Source organism: Ambystoma mexicanum, chromosome 9 (assembly GCF_040938575.1).
Source record: "Ambystoma mexicanum isolate Mex_15411 chromosome 9, UKY_AmexF1_1, whole genome shotgun sequence".
Classification (NCBI taxonomy): Eukaryota; Metazoa; Chordata; class Amphibia; order Caudata; family Ambystomatidae; genus Ambystoma; species Ambystoma mexicanum.
Genome location: NC_090931.1, coordinates 427,095,086 through 427,119,216, shown reverse-complemented (window position 1 = coordinate 427,119,216; position 24,131 = coordinate 427,095,086). Strand labels below are relative to the sequence as shown.

Genomic DNA, 24,131 nt, shown 5'->3' with positions numbered 1-24,131 from the left:
GGAGTCTGTCAAATCAAAATGGCCTATGCTAACAAAAACCTAATGCCTGCCCTATCTCTTGTGCAAAAAGTGTAAAAAGGAGAAATGTATGCAAAGGAAAGATCAGTGTTCAAAAGAATAAAGGTAGTTGAACCAGCTTTCCTCCACACGTTAAATCTCACAGAATAAGGCTGTCCTTGTAGGCAGGATGACACACTCTGGCTCGGTTTCTAACACTCTAAGCAGTTCCAAACTGTGGATTAAGTCCCGCCTGGCCTTCCACGTTAAAAGTCTTTCTTGACTTTCAAAACTGTACTCTCAACGAAAAGTTCACAAAGGTCGCCCTATGTCGGGCTGAGATCTCTCACATCACAGTTCAACACAAACTTGCCGGGGTGCTCGCTTCCCTAATCTTTATTGTACTTCGGGTCTCCCTCAATTGGGTTCAGACCCCTTTCGGATGTCAAAGCCTGAAATGTGTGTGGCTCTCTTTACAGACCACTGCAGGACCACTTCCACTCAAAGTTCACGTTTTACTCTCGCTTAATTCACTTTTTTGGTTTGTTCGCTTTATTACTTCAAACAATGTACCTTTCATGGGGACTTTCGAATGGGCTAGTTCCCTTTGGCCGGACCACTCTGTTATTTAGTTTCGCTGATCTCACAGCTGCTTTTTACTTCAAAGTTCATTCCCAGGTCTGCTCTTCTCTTCGTCTCATCCACATGTGTGCAGCCTTCACTTCTGATATAATGTTGGTACTTCATTCGCTTTAACACACACCAGTCTCTCAGGTCGCTTGCCAACTCACCGGCTGTGTGATCTTATTTCTTGTTTTGCTATTTCCAATTCACAAGTCAAGGTGAGTACCACATGCTTGGCCTTGTCTCCCAAACTCTGCCGTTCAGCCGTGAGGGTCACTGGAACCCAATGCAATTTTCACTTGTGGGATCTGGCCTTCTCCATGTGTCTTTTGCAGCCTGTCGGACGCAGCGCCCTCCAGTAGGGAACCCTTGGGGTTGTTGACCCTCTACTCTCATCCCTTGATGTGTTGCTCTGCTCCAGTGGGTGTGCCTTCATCCCGGAAGTTCTACTCGTACTCGTGTTCTGCCTTGCTCAGTGTGTCTCTTTAGGTGTTTCCTTTTATTTGTATGAGGAGAGCTAACTGGTATCGGGTGTATGCACTTAGTGTAAAGTGCCTGACTTTGCCTGACTCGATTAACAGGACACGTCCAGTACGATGTGAGAGAGTTAGTCTGGTTACTCTCAATCACCCTCTTCCTAAGCCCAGTGTTTGTGTAAAAAGGGTGGGGGGAGTTGGGACTTCGGAAGATCCTAAAAAAATAGGATGGGGTAGATGAACAAAAAAGGGGGGAATACTGCATCTCTTCATTGGCTGTCTCACCCCCACTGCCCGAAGACCCCTCATCCATGTGATCCTTCCGTACTGGTGCACCCACAGGGTCTGGATCCAAAGGCGATGGCTGTGCCCTGGCCACCTGAGAGAGAGAGATCCCTAGGAACTAGCGGGTGAGACACCCTCTGGTTTCTTACAGAAGGTGATTAATGAAGCATGTGGATGCAGGACTACCATGTTAATTACTCATTTTAAACAAAATGATGTCTGGGAGAATAGTTAAATCATTGCACAAGTGCACATTACATGTCTGTCAGATCATTTCATCTTTTAAAATCAGCATCTATCTGGGATCCTTTACTTCAGTAAAGGAAAGCATCTCAGGTGGTAGCTGCTTTATTATTATAATTATTTTTAAAATTTACTTAGTTTTAATTAAGACATTACATGAGCTGTGCCCACCTTGTGAAGGGCCATCACACCTCATAAACATCCACACTGTATAACAACAACATAACAATCAGAGGTCCTTTTGGATGTCCTCTCTAAAACTATATGGGCGAGTGGTGAAAAAACTGTGCGCTACAAGGAGTCACACTGGAACTACTTCAACTTCCACAAATTGCTTGCATATGCATGGGGGAATAGTTTGTCATTTTCCTTGACGACTGCCAAACCACCTGCTACATATAATGGTCTTGAACTCCTTAACCAATCAAGTGGAGACCATGCACGAGGGCACAAGAACAAGCGTGAAACATGTAGCTGGTATTCCTCTAATCAGTCGAGCCACTTGTCCAGAATACCTCCTGGTCCAACCTCTAGCTGCCTTTTGCAGGTCGTTCCGGCAAGGTACTCAGCTCTTCAGCCTACTCAGTGTCCCATAACAAGTATTCTTTCCTTTGTCATGTTAGCCTGCGTTTTGCAAGGTGCAAAATGCCTGCCTTTGCTCCACGGTCAAGAAATCGCTTCTTTAAAGCGATTGAGTCTCCCTCTCTTTTCTGTGTCTGGAGAATAGCTGAATCCCCTTCTCTTGGTATTCCAGGCTCACCTTCTGTTTAGCAGCTTTTAAGATTCTTTCTTTGTCTTTAGCATCAGACAGTTTGACAATAAGCGTTGACCCCATTACAGGATCCCTCTTTTTATCAGTGTTGTGTTGCTTTATTCTATAACATTCATCAGTGTATAGGGGTCGTCTTCAATGTCCAAGCCTAACAGCTCTGGGAGCCCGGAGGAGACAAAGGCTATCGGGTTGTTGCCTTCTGCACCCAGTGAAAGTCCAAGACTCTGATCTGCTTGGCGTGCACTGCATTTTCAATTTTTTACACTGCTTTCCATGGCCTTATTCCCACTATCACTGCCTCTACTTCATTGCACATATGCTTCACCATCGAGACTGTCTGAATATTCTGCTGTTCTGTCTCCGAGGTTTTCCACTTCAGAGTTGCCGTTCTATTTTCTAGTTGAGCCACCTTTACGCTCAGGCGATCAAGCTTGCCTTCTAGTTGTGTTACTGTTTTGTTGTTGTGCCCAAGAACTGAAATGAGGCTTTCTTGAGATGGGGACGGATGTACCGAGCACACAGCGTGCTTGGTGAGCCACGTGGAGCGAAAAAATCCCCATCAACCAGTTTCCCTTTTTTTTAAAGTTTTTCCCAGAAGCTATCCTAGGAGCACTTCGCTGTCCCAATGTAGGGTGCTGCTGCATTGCCACCATCTAAGTTTTTTAAATGGTTAAGTTATGTAACTGAGATGCAATGCACAGTGCATTTACATCACAGAGTTACATACTTTTATGGGACATTCGACTCAAGTTTAAATTATGTGACTAAGCTATTAATGCAGTTCTACTGCACATCACAGCTCTCTGTTGACTGATATTTGCAGGGTAATGACATCACAGAAATCCTGTAATTGAAAGGATTGTTGCGATTGCTTTTACTAAAGCCTATTTATTATGTGCCAGGTGGGTCTCCCTGGCCATTGATTGAACAGGCTATTGTTGGCCAGCTGCATCGCCCTCCAGGGCTGTAGGATATATTGACCCACCTCAGCTGAACTTCGCCACATCACCATGCTGCATGTCAGCAGAAACAACAAAATGGCTGTGCTCGCTTCAGTAAGCACCATTGCACCAAAACTGAGTTTTGCAGCAACAAAAAGATAGCTGCACCGTCTTCACAAACACACATTGAGCAGGGTGGAACAAGGGGGCACACTGAGGAAGCGTGCCAGTGTGTTCTTACATATACAAAGGAAATAGAGTGAAAAAGCAGCACTGTTTTGCTGCCAGCCCAAAGTGCCATGGAAAAAGGGAATTATTCACATTTAAAAATTATGCCGCTCTGATGCACTTTTCCTCCGATTCCTTATCACAACATGCTATTATTAAGACCCTGCTATGCTTATCCACATTCACATTGCGCTCCAGCAGACAAGCATGACTTCTGAATGACAGGCCCTGTCAAACCAAATCTGAAAAAAATTCACAAAAGATTTATTTCAGCAGCACGGAAAAGCACTTAACTTTTGCAACCAAGCGTCAAATTCACTGTTTCTCTGCACATGTCAATTTCATGGAGATCTTTGCCGTGTACAGACTGTTGTGTAAAACAAGCTAGCTACAGCTATAGAACCGTATTGGAATGGCAGATGCAAAAACCGAATTGAAAAAGAAATGCCAGCTTTCACCCCATGTGTCAAAATGAGCTTGTGCAAACTAAAGAAAGACAATTCTCGTTTTAAAGAGTGAAATGTTGAATGAAAGCTTGTCTGTGCCTAGCAATGTGAAGGGGTTGGCTGCTAGGAAACACATATGGGCTGTTTATTCAACAGGCTTGTTTTTTTTAAATTCAGGACCAAATAAAAGAAAATAAAGGTTTTAAACTGCCTTGGCTAGATTTTGCAAGCTTCCAAAAATAGGTTATTCCAGTTGGCAGAGCTATGGCTTCCCCCAAGAAAGGGAACCACCATAAACTCTCAGAAGATACTAACACCTCAGTGATAATTACTAGGTTGGACAGAATCTGTTCTGGGCTGAGCCCTTTGACAATGGAACATCCAGGACAAGGACATGTGGAAAAGAAAGTCACACTTCCTTGTATTCTCTACAGGACACTTCAAAGGAAATCTATGTGACAACCTGCCCCTGAAGGGGGGTAGACTTGGAAGGCAGGCCCACACATGGGGAACAGATTGAACATTTGCCTCCAAAGACTATTTATTAATACAAATGTAAAGACTTTTATCTCTGCAGCAGGACTTTGGGAAAATCTTGCAGTTTAAAAGTGATTTTGTGGTTTTTAATTTGAGACATTGTAGAATTCACTGACACCTTGGGGACAGAAATGGCAAAGAATTGGGGATTATAAGGAAAGTATCCATGAGGCCATTGCAAATTGTAATACTTACATCCCTTATGATAATCCACACAGGTGTATAAAGTTACAGAATTTCAGGCCGAATCTTTCATACTCAAAATTACCAAAAACTATTAGAAGGGCGAAACAATGTCTCACAGAGTTCCGAGTTGGAGTGGAATGGTCTGCAAAAAATATGTAACCTGTTTATGTAAGTCGCAAAGAGACTTCAACTGTATAAATGGACCATTTGTGGCAAAATCAGATTTTAGCTACAGTAACTGTGGGAGGTTTTTGAACATTGTAAAACTTGCATCATAAATCTGACATTCTGCCTTGAAATCCAACCAGTTGAGAGCGAGGCAGTGACTAGCACCCCTAACCAATCCAGTCGGTTAGAGGTGGGCTTAGTTGAGTCTGCCCAGTCATATACATTTATGATGTCTCTATGCATTATAAATAGAGTCCCTGACAAGACTCCAGACACTTTTCCTGAAGTTCCTGCGCTGCGTTCCTGATCTGCTCCATCCATCTTGCTGATCTCAACTACAAGGCCTAAGCATTGCTGACCCTTCCAGCAAGGCCTCAATTCTGAAATCCCACTAAAATCCCAAATAACCAAAGTGGAAAGCTGTGGTATTCTTTTGGGAAGCATCCTGAACCAGCCTGGCATGCTGCCCATTACCTGCATGCCCACTGCAATCCTGCCATTCAGCTGTTCTTTGCCAGGAGAATTGCCATCCAGTGACCCGAATTGCCCAGCTGTCTTTCGCCCAGCTGTCTTTTGCCAGGCGCGCCAGCCGTGTGGTGACCAGACCCTGTTGACTGTCCAAAAATCCCAAAACTCAAAAGTGGACTGTGAGTATAATCCCTACCCCATAGAAATACATAGCCTACCTTGTCTTGTCTTTCTCTCTATCCCACTACCTAAGCAATCCTATTTTAGCCCTAGTAACTTGTTGAAACTGTTAGAATTATCCTCGTACCCTGTCCTTGTCTTTCTAAGCGTTAGAGCCACTTTCCTATTTTCCTTTTGTTCTGCATAGATCATAAGTCATTAGCGATATTTTGATTAACTAAATTAATTTTCCCCCAAGAAAAGGGGTACACTGCGTGAAGGGTTATAACTGCAACGTAATCTTGATATTCACAGGTGGCGTTTCTCTTTTCTTAGCCATTAAATCTAGTTTAAGTAAAATTTGCCTTTCACTTTTAAAAACCGATTTTCTCTTTTTCACTGCTATATTGTCCTAAAAACAAACCTCAGTCTATCTTCCAAATCTCTCTCAATTCACCAGCTAGAGACCTATTTTCACCTCTATTTTGTCCCTGTGATATAGATCTTCCCCCAGCCCAAAACCCGCACTCCAAATCAAAGTATTTCACCCGTTTTTATTATAAACTGTTAGGCAGAAACCTGTGCAGTTCCCCCTGGGACCACTGCAAAAGATTTAAGACTACAGGTGTTTGGCAGTAAACCCACTTGGTAGCAGTCTGTACCACATAGATTCACTTGGTAGCTGTGGCTGAGCAGTCAGACGTCCCTCAAGAAGAGTTAGGCAGTATACAGAGTATTCACAATCGGTCAAAAGAGCACAGTAGAACAAGTAAATACTGACCAGAGCTTGGTGTAAAAGAGATATAATTATTTAAAACCACATCTAGGAAGACACACAGGCACTAATGTTAAGCAGTTCAAAAACATGGTCACTAAAAAATATACACTCCCTTGAAAGAATATTAGACAATTCTTCGGTAAAGCCCCACTTATTTTCAGACAGCAGTGAGTGCTTAACGCAGATGGCACTCTAATAATTCGTTTTAAAAAGGGAGAGAAAAGCAGGGTATAAATTGAAACAGATCCCAACACTTTCACAAGAACACAACAAGAGAGGAAGGCAAAGTAAAACCGTGAAGTTAGAGTTCAGAAGGCCGGATCCACTTTAAGAGGATCAGAACGAAATGTGTCCAAGGTCACACGGTTGAAGTGCACAAAAAGTCTTGAAAAGGTTCAGAAAGAGTTGGACCAAAGAAAGGGACCAGTTAGATGGTCAAGGTGGCCAGCCCAGTCCAGAAGGTTAAGGGATTATTATTACCTTGTAGCAATTTTTAGAAAGGGAGGCCTGGCGGACACGGTACCTTAAAGTGGTGAGAATACTCCAGCGGGGGCAGTTGTTCCTGGCAGCGGATGCAAGTCGGTGCTTCGTCCGGGGGAAGAGAGGATCTCGTCAGGGAGGAAGACAGTAGTCCGTTGCACTGCCAGGGAAGAAACCAGCCGCGGAGTTCTCAGGTAAAAGGAGCGGTCCTTTTATTCGCGGTCCAGTGGTAAGTAGCTATCCGGTTGTAGGGGTGCTTGGCACAGGAAATTCGACCACAAGACGTCCTGGGATGCGAGGAAAAGAAGGTAAACTGGTTGTGCCCACCAGTCAGGGGAAGAAGCCTCTCCAGCCGGGAGATCTTCTCTGTCGTCGGGAAGTGGTGAGTCGGTTCCACAGGGCTCCACCGGTGGTGTTGTCGTGGTAGGTCGGCTCAGCTTCTCCCTCGTCGGATTCTCAGGTCCTGTGGCGACTTCTGAAGTTCCTGTCCCCAAAGCCCTGCTTTTATGCAGCACACCCCATTCGCTCAGCCTAGCTGTCAATCAAACATGCTAAGTGGTGAGCCGGCCGGCTCACCACTTGGGCCAATCACACGAGTGCGACTTGTTACCAAGGTAACTCAGTCCAGGGTGCCTAAACCCCCTCCCACACCCACAGTTGTACCCAGACAAAGTGGCACCACTTTTGGAGGCTTCTGTAGAGAAGCCCGCCAAAAAGTGGAACAAGGGCTCGACTTGGGTTGGAGTCACAGAAGAGAACACAAACACCATTTTAGAATCGAGTCCTGGCAAAAAAAAAAAACAACCAGCAAATTAATATTAAATAAATAAACCGGCGGTATGTTCGAGGCAATGAGAATTAAATAAAGTTGGTAGCCTCGAACAATGGGAAAATCCCATAGGGATATATTCGCGGTCGAATATAAAAAGTAGTATCCACTGCCACCAGCCAAAACTCGATCAGGGGGGACGGAGACGTGCCCCCTCAACTAACAGACACCGGGGCAATCGAATTGCCCCGACCAGTGCGTCCACAATATGATGGTTTGTACCGGTTTCTGTTAATAATTTGGGACTAGTAAAGCCAATGGTGACTTTACATGCCCTGGGAGACAGTAGTCAGTCCCAGGGTGTGGAGTCTATGGTAGGGTGTCACTATGACACCCCTGTGTTACTGCACGGAGGGTGCTGTGTAACACACATAGTAAAAACACATGAGACCCTATGGAGTAAAGGACCCAATAGCCCATAAAACACATTAACAGTCAAAGGAACACCATAAATCATGTCCAAAAGTTGGAGAAAAAGATTCTCACTCTTGGCAGGAGGAAAAAACAAACTCCAGAAATCCAGCAAAGCTGCTGGGGGGCTCATTAGGTTAGGAAATTCAGTCTAAAGAGAGAATTCTCCCTAACATAAACCGTTTGGGTCATTTAAAGTGGGAATTGAGAAAATTGCACGTTTTCCCGCGTGCCATTTGGCTGCAGCATACTCTAAACTTTCCACTAATTTCCGAATTGTCTGAATGCGCTTGCCAGAATGATTAACTGGTTGGGCACCTACATCTCTGGATGTATGTATAACTCCACTTTGCCAATACATGCACTCATTATCATGCCAAAAAAGCGTTGTTGTGTTATTGTAAGCTGTTATCCCAGATGTGGGAAGGAGAGGGGGACGGGGTGAGCACCAGCAGCGAGGGGAGCTGAAGATCAAGAGACAATCTACAGGTACCCCAGCGCACATGCCCAATGGGCCATGCAAGGCTTGCGCAGCCCAATGGGGATGCAAGCAGGGGTACTACAGAGATGAAAGTGCACAGGGATACTTGTATGCCCCTGTGCATAGTGTGCTTCTGATTGGCATGGTGGGGGACGCTACATTAGTGGGGAGGGCATGTCCGTATGCTTTTTCCTCATTTAATCTTGGTTATTGCATGTAATTAAGTTAACGAGATTGCTCCAAAGTTATAAAACCTTGTCTGTCATTTTCATGTCTGTAATTAATCTTCTACAACATGCTTCAAACCGGAGACCAGCCCTTAATCGCAGGACCGGGTTTGAACCTGTGTTGCTCTGCATTGTCTTGCTACAAAGACCAATGTTTTGCCCCAGAGCTATCCTCCCGACCTCAGGTAGGAGTATCATGGTGGCCCGTAGAGCCAGAGTCCCAACTCCGGCGTTCGCAGTTTGTGCAAAATGCAGTGTTCTTTCAGCCCTAGTACGAGCATGGTCTTACAAACAGATTCTGAAGCATTTGGGGAATGGTCTACCCTCCTATACTTTTCTGTCCTACCTTGCACTAGTTTTTCTTTGTATCTGTCTCTGGGCCTAAAGGGACTGCATACCATGAATCTATAAAACCTTATCTATAAAAGCTTATTCTATTTGAGGAATGTGAGGGTGCTTCCCTGTGATGAACCCCTGGTCTCCACATACATTTCCTTAGGGGAGGACTGAGGGACCTTTTGAGGAATCTTCTTATCACATCCAGGGGTTACATCATGGAGCAGGTAGCTCCCTAGGCCCCCCAAGATTCCCCAGTCTTCCTTATTGGGCATTACGCATTTGACCTTATCACAAGACCTAACGCAGTAACCCTTTATTTTCTTGTCCTTTCATGATAAACTTCTAGAGTACATATGAGCCGGGAAAACGCCATTGGCTAAAGGTGAAGAAAGATTACCTGAATGAAGGTGCCATGGCGGACACTGCCGACCTTTCCGTCCTTGGAGCATTTTATGGACAAGGCAGTAAAGGTGAGTCAGAATACCATATCCAAGTTATTATGTCCCCTCAAGTTTTTAAATATTGTCTTTAATTGTGTCCTGATGTTTTTTCGCCAGGATGAAACCTATCAACGTCTCACTGGGGACACAACCTAAAGGTTTTTGGCTCTTTTAGAACCTTTATAGACTTAAAGGCTGAGGGCTACTGCCATGGTGACCCAGACAGTTGTACTGTGTTGTTGTCTGCATTTTTACGAAATGGATATTTCGTCTCTTAGGTTGGATGTCTGTTTTCCCGGTTCCATGTCTCTGTAACATGATGTCTGATGCGCTGCATTAATCACGCAGATATTTCTTGCTCCTTGCATTTGCCCCGGTGGACCCTTCTCTTGGTTTCATTATCTCAAAAGGGCCAATCCCTTCAGCCCCTGCCTGCCTCTTGGCATATCCTGCTTTTAAAGGGGTAGAGGGTATCCTTCACTCAATCCACTGTCTGGTCCCTCGCCCCACCCTTTCCTGCAAGCCTCTTTCTTGCGTTACGAACCAGCTCTGCCTTTTATGGTGCGGTAGCGTCCATGCGCAGCAAAGTCACTGAGGTAACTGTCTGCACTATAAATGGCAGCACGGGCAAGACCTGCTCCGGCTTATCCTGCTGGCCATCCATTAGTGCAGGTAAAATGTTTGTGTCTGGTTTACAATGAGAATGTTGGTGAATTATTTAAGTGAATGTTCTGAGAGTGTCAGTTGTGGGGTCTGGCTGGGGGGGGTATGAGGATGAGCAGGGGGTAGCCGCTGTGTAAACCTTAAGAGTAACTGTTAAGATAGATTTCCAGAATTAACCTTGGGGGTGGATTCTGAGACGCCAACCCATTTTGGTGAACAGGAAAGACACTGAGGTCTAGAAAAACGAATCAAGGTGCTATTGGAGCGGCACGGCTTAGTTTCAGGAGGGGTGTGTGATTAATCCTGCAGCATCATCACTGAACCCCAGCCTAGGATCTCCTCCCATGTGGCCAGGGGAAGGCCGCTGCTTCTTGATCCTAACCCTTGGGGTGGTAACATGAGGGAGTTTCACATTGGAGGAGGTGGCTGTCAGGGGAAGTGTTGACTGCTTTGAGAGAGACACAGTATTCATCTTCTTGTGAGGATGAGGGTTCCATAATTCCCAAATACCTAATGGCATGCTGTCACTGCACCAGACCCTCCCATGAAACCACCCAAAGAATGTTATGGAGAATTCACAATAGTGTGCTAATTTCCCCCACCTTAGAGCCCTCCAACTCTTTTGCTAAACTTTGGGACTTTGAACTTTTGAATTCTGTTTGTTTTCTGTGTTTATTTTTTTTGGGTTATGGAGTTTAAACCGCTCCCTAGGCATCATCTTTTCATTTGTGTCACACAGCACCCTGGCACAGGAAAACCTTTTCCGGCTTTCCAAAGGTTTAAATACCTTCTCTGGGATAAACTACTGTTTCCCATGGTAAGTAAAGAGAAATTGACTTTACTCGTTTTTTTAATTCCTAGACCCAGCACACCCTATCTAACAATAGAGTGCTGGAGGGGTTACTTAGTATCCCCTCTGTCCAGATACTCATGTAGCTGTCAAATACTACCCTTTCCTTTCAGAATGGCTGGTGGCAGTGGTTTTACAATGAACTACCATGATTTTTCCCGACCGCGAACACCGGTATTGTTAAATCGCAGGAGCCATTTTTTTCAAGATGGCGTCTGAGCCTGCTCTGTTAAAACAGGTCCTGGTCTTCTTATTTTGCCTTTTCTTTGTTGAAAGGTCCTTCTAGAGTTTTGCTCTGCGTGCCAAACCAGGTTTGGCCTCTTGGTTTATTCGCCTTTGGCGGGCTTGAGGATTGAAGACCGCCTCTGGCGCCCGAATGTCTGGGGTGGGCAGGAAGTGAGGGAGGTGCCCAAAACTCCCTCTGCTTAGTGTCCTAGGAGACCCAAATGCACTCTGTGGTGATTGGCTGGCTGACTGTCCGGCAAGGACAGCCACCCTGCTGGGTGAGTGACAGCTAGGCTGGAATGAATGGGAGAGAAAGGAATAAAAGGCGAGTCTCTTGGCTTGGAATGCAGAGTCGACCACTGGAACGAAAGAACCGAAGACGAACTTGAAGAGGACGGCTGCTGTAACTCCTGGACTGTTGGTTTGCACGGTGAAGCCCTGCTGCAGGTCCGAATCATCAAGTTCACCTCGACAGAAAAGCCCCTGCAAGGACGACTTCTCCCTTTGAGTTGGTGGGACCAATCAACTCGACACTAAGCCACCTGGATACCACCTCGGAGCTGGTTGTATTTTCCTCAGAGTGCTGCAGGAAACCGAATAACCAGGTAGAGGGACACCAGCTTGTGTGCTGGACTAAAGCTACCGGAATTGAAGATTTGCCAGTTGCCTGCTTTGTTTGACCAATACAATTGTAGCAGCGTTAGAAAGAGAAATAACAAGGTTATCATATTATCTGTTATTGCGCACTCATGCGGTTTTCAACAGGTCATACAGTAATGCATCTGCTCTGCAAACACATATAGATAAGTCACTTGAAGGGCGGAAAACACGTTTTTAGTGCACCATGAGCTTAGTTCAAGGTTCTAGAGACGGTTTCCTCCCCTGACAAGTCTTTTAAAGTCCAAAAACGCACCGTAGCTAAAGGCAGTAGAGAGAGGGCTTGAAGTCTTGGGAAACAGTGAATAATGAAGAGTTCCTGCGAATTTGTTCCAGTGTCTAAAGTTATTGAAGCAGCAAGTTAGCAACTAACAAAGGAGACCTGAAAATGGACTTGAGAAGGGGACACAAGCAGCAGCTTGGGTCGGAGGTAAGAGGGGGTGGGCCTGGACACACCTCTACGTGACTTCTTGTAATCAGGTAACCAATACCTTTTTCCCCATGAGTACCTTGAGTTTGAAGAAAGGGTTTGTGTTGGCTTCTCCGAGATGTGGCAGCTCTGGACCAGACCTCCGGATTCCTTGGTCTGGTGACGAATGACAGGACAATGGACAGTGTCACTGAGCGGCAGTCTCGGGGAAGGACCAATAGCACGACTTTCAGCAACTTCTTGGTTCACTCTGCCGTTTTGGCGCCTTTTCAGCAGCACCAACAAAGGACACGGATCGGCCAGTTAATAGTCTTTGCTTCCTGTAGTGCAACACTCTGGTGAGGGAGCCTGGGTGAGTTGGATCGGATCTCTGGAGTGTCCTTATGGGCTCAGCACAGATTTGGATAGATTCGGCCTTTCCACAACGATGTACTCGAAATGGGCAACAGGTCTGTATTGTGGTTCCGCAGCTCTGGAAGCTCCTAGGACCTCAATAGATGGCTCGTTTCAAAGTTAGTCTTGGGACTGGTTGTTCCCACCAGCCAAAGGGAAGGAGGAGTCCTCTTCTGCGCTCCTCTGTTGCATAGAAAACAGGGTCAGGACAGCAGTGGTCGCTTCACAGTCTTGCAAAGGGTCTGCAGGCGTCTCTGGTTGTGTTTGTCGTTTACTTCTGTTTCCAATGGTCGACTTGCTTTACACTCCAGAAGCCTCACCCTTTATACAGTTCCAGCACACACTCCTCTGCAATCTCTCTCAACATTTTACAGAAAGGGGCGTTTGGCTGTCCAATCAGGACAGCCAGACCCCCTTTGGGAGCTGGTCCTATTCAGGCACTCTGGAAGACAATGGACACGGGGTGGAAGACGCCTCCTCCACTTCCTGTCTGACTAGACACTCTGGAGCCGAGGTGGGGATACCTACTGGTTCCTGCCAAAGGCGAAACACACACACAGACCTCCCCCTTCCAGAATGGTAGAAGAAAGGCTAACAAAGAAAACGCTAGTAATGGCGAAAAAAGAAAGGAGGCACCAAGTTGGTACTTGGGTGCCCCTATTGTGCACTATCGAGGGTATCGGTATGCGGTATGAAAAATACACAACAGTTGGTAGAACACGTCCACTGCCACCAGCCATAACTAGGTGATTGTCTGTGTGACTAAAAAGTCACAGGAGCAGAGAGAAGGGGGATACTAAGTATCCCTTTGGCACTCCACTGGAGGTGATGTGTGCCAATCTCTCAGACTATACAGTTTTGGGAGAGATGCTAAGTATCTCTATAAGAACGGTATTTTACTTAAGGATATAGGAAACAAATCTTAAAGGAGGACCCTAGGGGTCCCCAGCATCACTGCCCATAAGGAGCTGTGTGCTGCAGTAGTAAAACACAGATGCCTTTAAGAGCTATGGAGCAGACAGACTCCATAGTACAGGTAGATTTACAAAGAATAGAGTTCCAAAAGGCAGAGTCGATAAGAATGAATGAGTGGGGAAAAGCTCCACTCATTCAGGATTAGCAGAAAAAGGTCCAGAAGTCCAGCAAACCGTGCTGGGGGGGCGGTCTCACATCTGATGAAACAATAATGATAAAGCTCTCTAACAGACGCGGAAGTCCCACTGAGCTGGCAGAGATCGGGAGAAGAGCCGTGCAGAACGCTGAAGTTAAGCGGGAGCTGGCAATTGAGTGAGCGGAACGCGGCCGCTGAGAGTGAAGCAGAGACGCCAAAGACGACCAGTGAGTTGGCCTGAAGCTAAAGGTAACCGCAGGGTGCTCAGAGCAAGACATTTGACAGTAAACAATAGTTTTGAATAACAAACAAATTAAGTAAAGAGGCAACAAGGGCTTAGTTCCCTTTTATGGGATACCATCTGGGGAAGCCTGTAACCTGCATTGCCAACAGCCAAGAAGCTGTAAAAAAGCAATAAAGAGGCAACTTGGATGCATTTCTCCTTCCTTGACTTTCCAGTTTGGGTAAACCTGTAACCCACGTTGCCAAGAGTGCGATATTGGTGGGGAGAATCTTGGAACAATTATTGCCACTAAGACCAATTGAAGTTGTAGGAGTTTTCTTCCTGGCAGGCTATTATACCAGGGAAGGGGTCATAGTAGTTAGTCCTAGCAGGCGAGTATACCTGGAAAGATGTTTTGAAGAAGTGGGTTTGTGGCAAAAAGGTGTGGTGGAAAGAACATGTTAACTCTATTATCATTCCGATAAATGGTTGCATCACCAGAGGTTGTTGCTCTGTTATACTCACAAAAGTATTCCACTGGAAGAACAAGTGTGATAAGTTAATCATTTCTTTACATCCGAAGGAGAACATTTGCTCTGGTTGATGAACTTGTGTTTTGTGAGAAAGACATTTTCCTCACTAAGGAGGATATTGTGGAAAACAATTGCTTGATTTTTGAACAAGTGTTTTTGAAAGAGACATTTATTTTATTAAGTGGAAGGACGCAGTGAAGGGAAAAGACATTTTGTGTTGAACTGAACAGAACTTTGTTGAATCTGAACTTTTCCAAGGGTATTCCTGGATTAATCCAGGGGAAGGGAGCCCAACCCTGTCACAGGGAGTACTTTCTAAGTTTGCACTTTTACACTGTTTCGTTGAACTGAACACAGCCAAATATTCCTTTCATACTTTTGTTTTTTGTATTAGTGTGTGGGTCAGATACTTTTTGGACACTAGGTCATCTTTCTTTAGTTTTAGTTTGTTTGGTAGGGACACCCTTGTTAGGATAGTGAAAGATGGGGATTTTATCTCACCCTTTTTCATTTAATAAATGGCCAACATTGAGAAACCGCTATCTTTGTGTCTGTCTCGCATTTCTGACCCCTCACAGTTTTAAGAGTGGTGTAAGGCTACAATGAGACACGCACAAAGCACTCCAATAATTCCATTTAGATCATAAAATAGTTAATTAGGCCTTCCAAGTACACACTAATTAATAAAAACCTTGGGTAAGAATAGCACACAACTATTCCCAAATACATATATACATTCGCCATTTGAGGAGGGGGAATTGAGGGGGGGGTTCTGGAGAGAACCCCAGCACTTTAACCTTGAGATAGTTGAGCAACAGTATACTGCTAAGCAACACTTTCATTTACTGTGTATGGTAAAACGGGTACACAGTTGGAAAAACAGTATATTCAAAAATGTAACACAGGTAGGAAACCACACTTCTGAGCAATCCTAAAATAAGATCCATAACAATTAGTAAATACAGTCCTGAGATGGAATTGGGGTATAGTGCCCTAGAGTTACCAGTTCCAGAAGTTATACTGTTCAGTTAGGTTTACTATTGGATTGTGCAATGCCAGTGCTCGTGATCATGTTCTTGAAATCTGGAAATGTTTAGGTAAGTGTCTCTTGCAGTCCCACCACGATAGGGAACTCCTGGAGGCAGGGGGGGGGGCTTGGTGGGAGGTGAAGGGACGAGGAGGGACGAGGGGGGAAGGGGGCATGTATTTCTTTTACCCATCTTGCTCTGATTTTCCCAGTGACCGCTTCAGAAGTTGTAGAATCTGTTGGGCCAACTTACTTCTATGCTTTGCTGGATCAAGGGCGGTGCAGTAGTTGCGGATGGAGAGTTAGTTTTTGGTTGCATGATTTAGGTTTAGTTGGCCGGGGTACCTGTATTACGGTTTCAGAGACTGGCCAGCTGGTCACCCTTGCCACGAAAGGAAGAAGACTTCTGAGGTGTAGTTCACCTCAGGAGACTTCCACAGAGCAAATAAGAATGGATTCAGTGGGAGTCACCAGGTTCAAACGGCGACATGTGCTCTTCGGTTGGTGAACAAATGAGCAGGCTCTGTACGGCTTCTATTTGGACTGGAAAGCTGAAAATGCATGGGCTGGTGACTTGTAGCACAAGTTGAAGTTCCTTCAAGTTCCAAGTATTAGCTCGGAACGGCAATGGTTGCTGTGAGGTAGCCCAGGAGAGAGCTGATCAGTCTACAAGGTGGTCGAGGGACAGATCCTCGAGCCAGAGTCGACACTGGTGGTTCTGATGGGTCAAGGGGGCGGTCAAAGCACCACCAAGGGCCTTCTGTCGACCAGAAGAGAGGAGTAGGGCTTCACCATGACTTGGCTGGGGACAGGGCTGGTTAGCTGAGATGGTAGTCTTCGGGTCTTCACTGGGCTGCACTTCGTAGAGGTCTGGGCTCCCGTGATGCTCTGTTGAATGTTTGCAGAAGTCCTAATTTTCTCCAGGATTGGGACTGGAGTCGCCACCAGGTCCACCAATGATTTCTGCGCCATTCAATCTGGCAAGGCCCGTCTAGTCATTCTGCCCAGTGTTGAGATGGATTTCTAGAATCTGACCTGTGAACAGATTGTAGGAGGACACCCTAGTTATTGTTAACGGGGGATCTCTGAGAGGTTAGCCAAAACCCCATCTAGGTAGCGGTGGAGAGCAGTCAATGCTATTCTTAGGAGTGTGAGTGTGGGGCCAGGAGTCAACCATCCGTCCACACAGTGAAGCACACAATAATTCAATTTAGTCCGAGTCTACAAAAATACTAGATGTATTCTAGGAGACCCACACTCACACTCGACTCAATGATAAACATATACACAGTTACCATAAGTTCTTAATATCCAATCAATTACTTAAATCCTTAAAAGAAGGTAAGTGGTGTAGTAAGATGGAACCAAGTTCCAAGAAATATGCCCTAGCTTCAAACGTCCACTCCTTATGAAGAGTTGGCCCTTGTGCCCAAAAGTCACAACACTTTTCCCCAGAATGCAACTGATGCAGGTAAGTTAATTTTGTTTTTGATTGTTTAAGAGAAGAGATGCAACAAAGTTACTGGTAAGTAAAAATGCGCTCTTATATTTTCGATTTTACTGCTCTAGTGCAGCGACCAAAAAGTGACGGCGTGAAAGCATACAAAGAGACTTGTTCTCAATGTTCTCCTACAAAGGACTGAGGAAGACCAAGGCTTTACCTTTACTTACCCCCAGACTCCGATCTTCCTATAGGACTGGATGGGTAGACTGGGGGTCGCTGGCAGTTGGATAGCCCGCCGTTGGTTCCGGTGAAAGGTACCCATAAACTGCAGGTGCAAGGATTCTTCTGGTCGGGTCCAGGAGCAGAGTACAACCCTTGGTGATGGAGAAATGCAGAATCACCAATGCAGATCTATTCAGGACACGTCAGAGGACGGGGGGAGTTGAATTCCAGCGACAGCCACCACACACGGGCGATGGCAGGCCTCCTTCCAGAGCCGGATCCCTTGAAGCTGGGAGGCTGAAATTCGGCAGGAAGACAACTTACACCATAAGCTGGCGACCACAGAGTTCCTGCTTCAAATGCTGAATGGTGACGGTTCCAGCGAGGTAGCCCACTGGACAGCTGGTCAGTGTACTGGGTGATCCACCGGGTGGTCCAAGGACACTAGCGAAGGCTCAGGAAGATTGGATTCTTGAACACCTCGAGACTGGTTGGTCATATCAGTCTAGGGATGGAAGCACTGCACAGGGCAAATCGGGTAGTCCAGACATGACATGGGGATGCTGGGCCTCCTCAGTGTTAGGCAAAGTTTGTATGCAGTACCCTCTAGTACAACTCTAGTACAACTCGGACTACAGGTATAGGAAACCCAACCTTTGGTATAAGCTTGTACACACAGTTTTGGTAGCGTGTTGAGCAGCCGGGTTTATCTCAAAAGGGGTCAATGTGACCTGTAGTGGAGTTACACAGAGATTTACAGTTACAAGTGTTCAAATAAACTCTTACACTCAAGGTTTTTTGAATAAACAAATATTAATTTCTTTATCAGCAAGTTTGAATAAGCCTTCTTCAGAAAGGATCAATATAACAGTAACACCCAAATACACTTCATGAAATGCACACTCTTAATATCTCTAAATCAGTAGACGCCCTTTTGGGATAGCTCACAGACACTACCTACACCCTCAGGTGACTTCAATTGTTAGGGTGCTGGGGACATTAATATATCACTGTTGCATTTAGAGTCATATAGTAATAAGTCAAAGGAAAAGTTTATTTAGAACAAACAAGAGACCACAAATATTCTTAAGCAGGCAAATACTTTCAGATCCCCAAATAAGAGTCATTCAGTGGAAGAAGCTAAGCCAAAGTCAATAGGCAAAAGTCTATGTAAGCTGAAGCACTTCTTTGTAGGTAAGTAAAACGTCTTTGCACAATGTTTTAGAAGTCTTTGAAGAAAAGAAGAATGAAATGTAGGGCCACAAGCTGATTAGACTTGTGAGTAGTAGAAGATGCAAGCAACTCTACAGTAAGAGGTAAGTTCTCTCAGACCTTGTACAGTACCTTTAGATGGAATAAAAGATGCAGTAGATGACTCCTGTTCCTGTGCAGCTCTGCAGATCTCACTGTTCCTGGGCGTCAGTCGTGGGGACAAGTGGGAGGACACCGGGGGACTCCTGAACTGGGACGGTCAAAATTTGCAGCCGGCAAACTTCACTTTCAGTGGCTGTTCAGTGTTTCAGCTCCTCGCGCCTGCCATAAATAGCAACACTGTGGTTCCTGGCTGTCGAGATGGACTTTCGTTGCTTCTGGGTTCCTGCATTCTATTGAGGAGGCTCAGGCTCGGTCAATCCTGCTTCCTGGGAGTCTGGAGGATCTTCCTGAAGCTCTAGGTCAACTTAAAAGCAACACACACAAACTGGTGTTCCTCTCCCTGGCTCAACCAGCTCTGAGATGGATGTCCAGGTGGCTTACTTTGGAGTTGATTGGTCCCACCATCTCAAAGAGAAAAGTCGTCCGAGCAGGGTCTTCTCTGTCGATAAGAATTTGGCGTTTCAGCACAGCAGCAGGGCTTCAATGGGCAAACCAACGGTCCAGGAGTTGCAGCAGGTGTTCTCTTCAAGTTCTTCTTCGGTTCCTTCGTCCAGTGGTCGACTCTGCCTTCCAAGCCAAAAGCCTTGCCTTTTATTCAGTTCTCTCCCATTCATTCCAGCCTAGCTGTCAGTCACCAAGCAGGGTGGCTGTCCTTGCCGGACAGTCAGCCAGCCATCACTACAGAGTGCATTTGGGTCTCCTAGGAGACTAAGCACAGGCAGTTTCGGGCACCTCCTTCACTTTCTGCCTACCCCAGACCCCCTGGAGCCAGAGGCGGGCTTCACTCGTGAATCCCGCCAAAGGCAAAACGAATAATGGGAGCAAACCTGGTTTGGCGCTCAGAGTAAATCTCAAGAAGGACCTTTCCACAAAGAAATGGTGAAAAAAGACCGGGCCGTTTTGACAAAAATGGCACCCTTGGGTGCTTTACTGCAGCTGCGAATGCAGCCCGCGGTAAATGCACACCACGGTAGTTAAAACAAAACCACTGCCACCAGCCATTCAGTGAGGAAAGGGTAACATAAAATTGTTACATGAGAAGCTAGACAAAAGTTTGTCAGACTCCACAAACAAAAGAAACACAAAGCTCAGAAATCACATTAAAATACATGAGAGAGTGGAAAATAGGGTCTCACTCGCTCCAGGTTAAAAAGAAATCAAGTCGTCAAAATACAGCTAAGCTTCTGGGGGTCTCTAACGTGGAGGGAATTAGCACATTTCTGAAAATTCTCCCTAACACTCAGGAGTCTTCTTCGGATCTTCAGTTGGCTGTTCTTCTACACAGGATTCTTTGCTCCACCGCTGATCTGAAAAAATGCCTGCAGGAGTCCTCTTCTTATCCAAAATCCAGTCTGGAAGCAAGTACAAGTCCACCAATGGTAAGGATCTGCATCATCAAACAACCAGTAGTTGTTCAATCAGGGAGAACAATTGGTTTCACTCATGCCCCAAACCCAGATTATCTGGCTCCAGGAATGTGGAATGGGATCAGACAGTCCCTCCCTCTTCCTGAGCCATAAACGGGGGCATCACTGGCCCGCAAAAGCAGCAGCTTTCCAGCGCAAGTGCATGACTTTGTCGGTTTTCCTGACCTGGTAAGGCAGGAAGAAGGCCTAAGAACAAGCAAACATCACTTGCGGTGTGGCCATTTTTTGGGCTCTAGCCACGTTACGTTGTAAATGAGAAAGTGCACACTAGAAATAACACAAAAATGGTACAAGCCATTAGCTTGGCTTCAGGCATATATAAAAGGAACTAAACATCCCGAGTGTAAAGGACTAGTGTGATATAAAATTATCCCTATTGCACTGCATTGTAAGATGTTGTGTGCACTGTTCAAAAGTTACAAAGTATAAACCTAGTTTCCCAGTACTGATAGTCTGAAGTACTCATCAATTTTCCCATAACAAATGAGCCAATGGCAAGAGGAGGGAGGCTGAAGGCTTCACTTCCCTGTACAAATTCAGGATAGGTTCAAACAGAAATGCAAACATTTTGGGGTTCCATAGAACTATTGAGAGAAAGTTGCCAAAAGAGAAATCTTTCCTAAAACTCTGCAACATACACTCTGTTGCTTGGATGTCGACTTGTACCATGCAGTCCCAGTCCCCACATCTGGGGACAAACAGACATTCAAGCATGCAGGCACACACACCCATACATACATAAGCATACATGACTCCTCAATACCTTCCTCTTCCCCTTTGCCTTCTCTCTAGTTATCCCCTGCTAATCTCAATCTACCTGCTACCACCTCCTTCTGCTCAGCTAGCTGACTGGTCGCCTGGCTCACCTCAGAACCTTATAGGTCCCAGGCACCCACACCAGTTCCTGCATTTGCCTCCGGGCCCCAGCACTACTTGCAGCACTATGCACTTCTCTAAGAGTTAACCCTCTACCCCTCTCCTCCCTGCTCCCCCCCCCCAACTACCTGGTAACACACTTTAATTAGCAGAAATGTTGTTGGGCCTAGTACGCTTATTATTATTGTATATCATTCTGAAATGTCCAAGGATTTATAAATGATTTCTCCCATGTCCCCTCCAATCTTGGAGTGCTTTGAAGCACTTGTTTTGTGTACAAATGCTATATATATATATATATATATATATATATATATATTTCTGAGGCTTGTGGAATCTGCTTAGATCACATGCTGTGCATAGGCCGACATCTAGTGGAAGCTGCGGAGTATTACAGTTTGTTTTTCGAAAATCGAAAAAGGGCGTCGACACAGGGCGTGCCAGTAATACTATCCCTAGTGTGACGTCCACTGTACCCATGATCCCTCACGCGTCTAGGATCCTCAGATTGTTTTTTTCCGCCATTCTGGTCGGAAGCACTTCATCGGAGTTCCCTGGCTTTGCCATATTTACACTTAAAACTAATTCTAATTTGCCCCATTTTGTCACCCTTACGTCGACCAGCATCTCGACGCCGAACCGGGGAGGAGATCAATGTCGAAACCCGACGGATTGGGCCTTGAGGCTTCCGCCTCGGCTCGGGCCTGGGCCGCTGGCCTCGGCCCTACAAGTAGGGAGAGTGGGGGGTGGTACACTTCCACACTCGGTTATAGACACCTTCTTACCTACACACACTTGCCCACTGCCCACAGGCGCGTATGGAGGGTACGCCCTTTCAGTTTTGCCCCAAGTGTAATAAGAAATACCCTTGGGTAGATAAGCACGCTACGTGCAACCTTTGCCTGCCCAGAGACCACCCCGAGGCGGGTTGCAGGGCCTGTAGCAGGTTTAAGACAAAAACTCTTAAGGACCGCTCCACCAAGCGTTGGGCCCACCACGCCAAGCTAGCAGCTATGGAGGCGGAGGGTACCTTCAGCGACGGCAGCGACGCCGGACTTTCGGACGGCGAGGGCACCAAGGCGTCGAAAGACAGCCTAACGCACGTCCCCGGCCTCGGAAGGTCGTCCGTCCCGGCGACTATGGGGAAGTCCCCCGGCGACAAGAGCGTTACACATACACACGCTAAACACAAAAAACCCACCCGAGATTCGACGTCGTCGAAACCTCGGAAAGAGGCACAGAAGGAGCGGTCCGAAAGGACGTCCTCTGGGCGGTCCCGGTCGAGGTCGCCGCACGACGTCAGGCAAGCCTCCACACTTGCACATAGTGCCTCGCCCATTAACATCACGGAAGATCACTCGTCCGGAGACGAACACGGCTTCCATCTCTTGGAGGGCCCAGTTTCGAAGCCTAGTTCGAAACACAGGGATTCCACCTCCGATCCTCGACGCCAGGCGTCGAAAGATAAGGGAAAGGGTAAACACACTTCCACCCACGGGGAAGGGGGTAAGCAACAAAGGAAACAACCCTTGCAATCCCCCACAACTATAGAACTGACTTCCCCGTCCAAGTCTTCTCAGGGACAGTCCATAGAGAGTTCCAGCAAGGTCACCCCAAGCTCAAAACTCTGGTCATGCGAGGACATTGACAGAGTAATGTCAAGGATGTCCTCCTTAGCAAATTTCTTCGAAAGACACCCTGACCAACTACTAGCTTTAAACCCTCAGGAATCTTCTCCCTCAGGTTCAAGGGACCCTATCCCTTCAAATAAAAGGCCCCGGGTCGAGACACCAGTAAAGGCTTCAGACCCCTTCGAGGTCCAACCCTATTCTTGCCTTTTCCCTACAGGCCAAGGAGACTCTTCCCTTATAGAGGGCCAGGATTTTGAGACACCAGAAGATCTCGCAGTGTCAGATTATTACGGGGAGGACGAAGACGAGGATGAGCCAGAAAATAGCCCAGATATTTTCAGAATGGACTCACCAGTCGAAAGGGAAGCCCCAGTGTCTGATTCCCCAATAGATAATCAGCCCCTCCTGAATGAACTGCTCTCTCGGGCAGCTAACCACTTCCACATAGACACACAAGGTGTCCAAGAAGAGAGGGACTTCGCGGAGGAACTAATAGGGGAAAGGAAGACTTTAGCCCAGACCATTCCCATCCTGAAATCTATTCAACGCAGAATAGCACCATCCCTTGTCAACCCAAACCTGACAAGACCTGTAAACCCGAGAGTAGAGAAGCTGTTTAAAGCAGCCCAGTCGGACCCTCTATATATTAGAGGCCAACTTAAGCCAGACTCTCTAGTCGTAACTAACACCCGCAAGAGAGCTGGAACCCCATTATCTTCCTCGGAGGCTCCCCCCGACAAGGAAAGTAAGAAACTCTATGGTTTTGGTAGAAAAGTAGCTTCCACGGCAGCCTACCAAACCAGAATCGCGAATTCCACCACACTGTTGGCCAGCTACAACTGCCATCAGTGGGAAGAAGTGGCAGCACTAATAGATTCCGCTCCCGAACCCCTTAAGAGCCAGCTATCTCGCATTTGTGCAGAGGGAAGAAACGTCTCAGGCTGCATTTTAAAAGCAATTTTAGACGCCGCAGACAATGCGGGTAGAATTATAGCAGAGGGGACTGTCATCAAAAGACATGCTTGGTTGAGGCAGTCGGGATTCAGAGCAGAAACACAAGCTGCACTCTTAGACAAACCAGTGGAAAGTGATCTCCGGTTTGGAAAGGCAGTCGAGGACGCACTAAAAAACGCTAAGGAGGAATTCGACACCCTCAAATCCCTTGGCCAGTTAACTACAAAACCACCTAACCAAAGAGGGAACGGCAATTTTCGTCGCCCCCGCGGCCAAAATTCCAATAGAGGAAATAGCTATTCCCACACCCAGGGTACACAGCGGAACACCAACTCACAACAGCCTACCCAGGGGTATGGTAGGGCTAGTAGAAGAGGACGTGGTAGAGGCAGAGGCAGCCCCAGTAAAGGAGGCGGCACGCCTCCACCAAAGCAGTGACGCTCATTTCAGGGTCCCTTCCCATGCAACCCCAGTAGGGGGACGAATATCCAGCTTCACCCAGGCATGGGAAGGGATAACATCCGACAGATGGGTGCTGTCGACGGTATCCAAGGGGTACTGTATAGAACTACTGCA

At 46.4% G+C, this 24,131-nt stretch overlaps 1 protein-coding gene across 5 annotated transcripts in view; it reads left to right on the top strand.

Moving 5' to 3' along the window:
- Window positions 1–24,131, top strand: part of LIG3 (DNA ligase 3) — a 1,054,678-nt gene that overhangs the window by 579,396 nt on the left and 451,151 nt on the right. For all 5 annotated transcript variants that reach the window (XM_069614890.1, XM_069614888.1, XM_069614887.1 and 2 more), the window contains exon 14: window positions 9,422–9,545. In XM_069614890.1, the coding sequence (XP_069470991.1) occupies window positions 9,422–9,545 (124 nt within the window). The remainder of the gene's footprint in view (window positions 1–9,421; window positions 9,546–24,131) is intronic.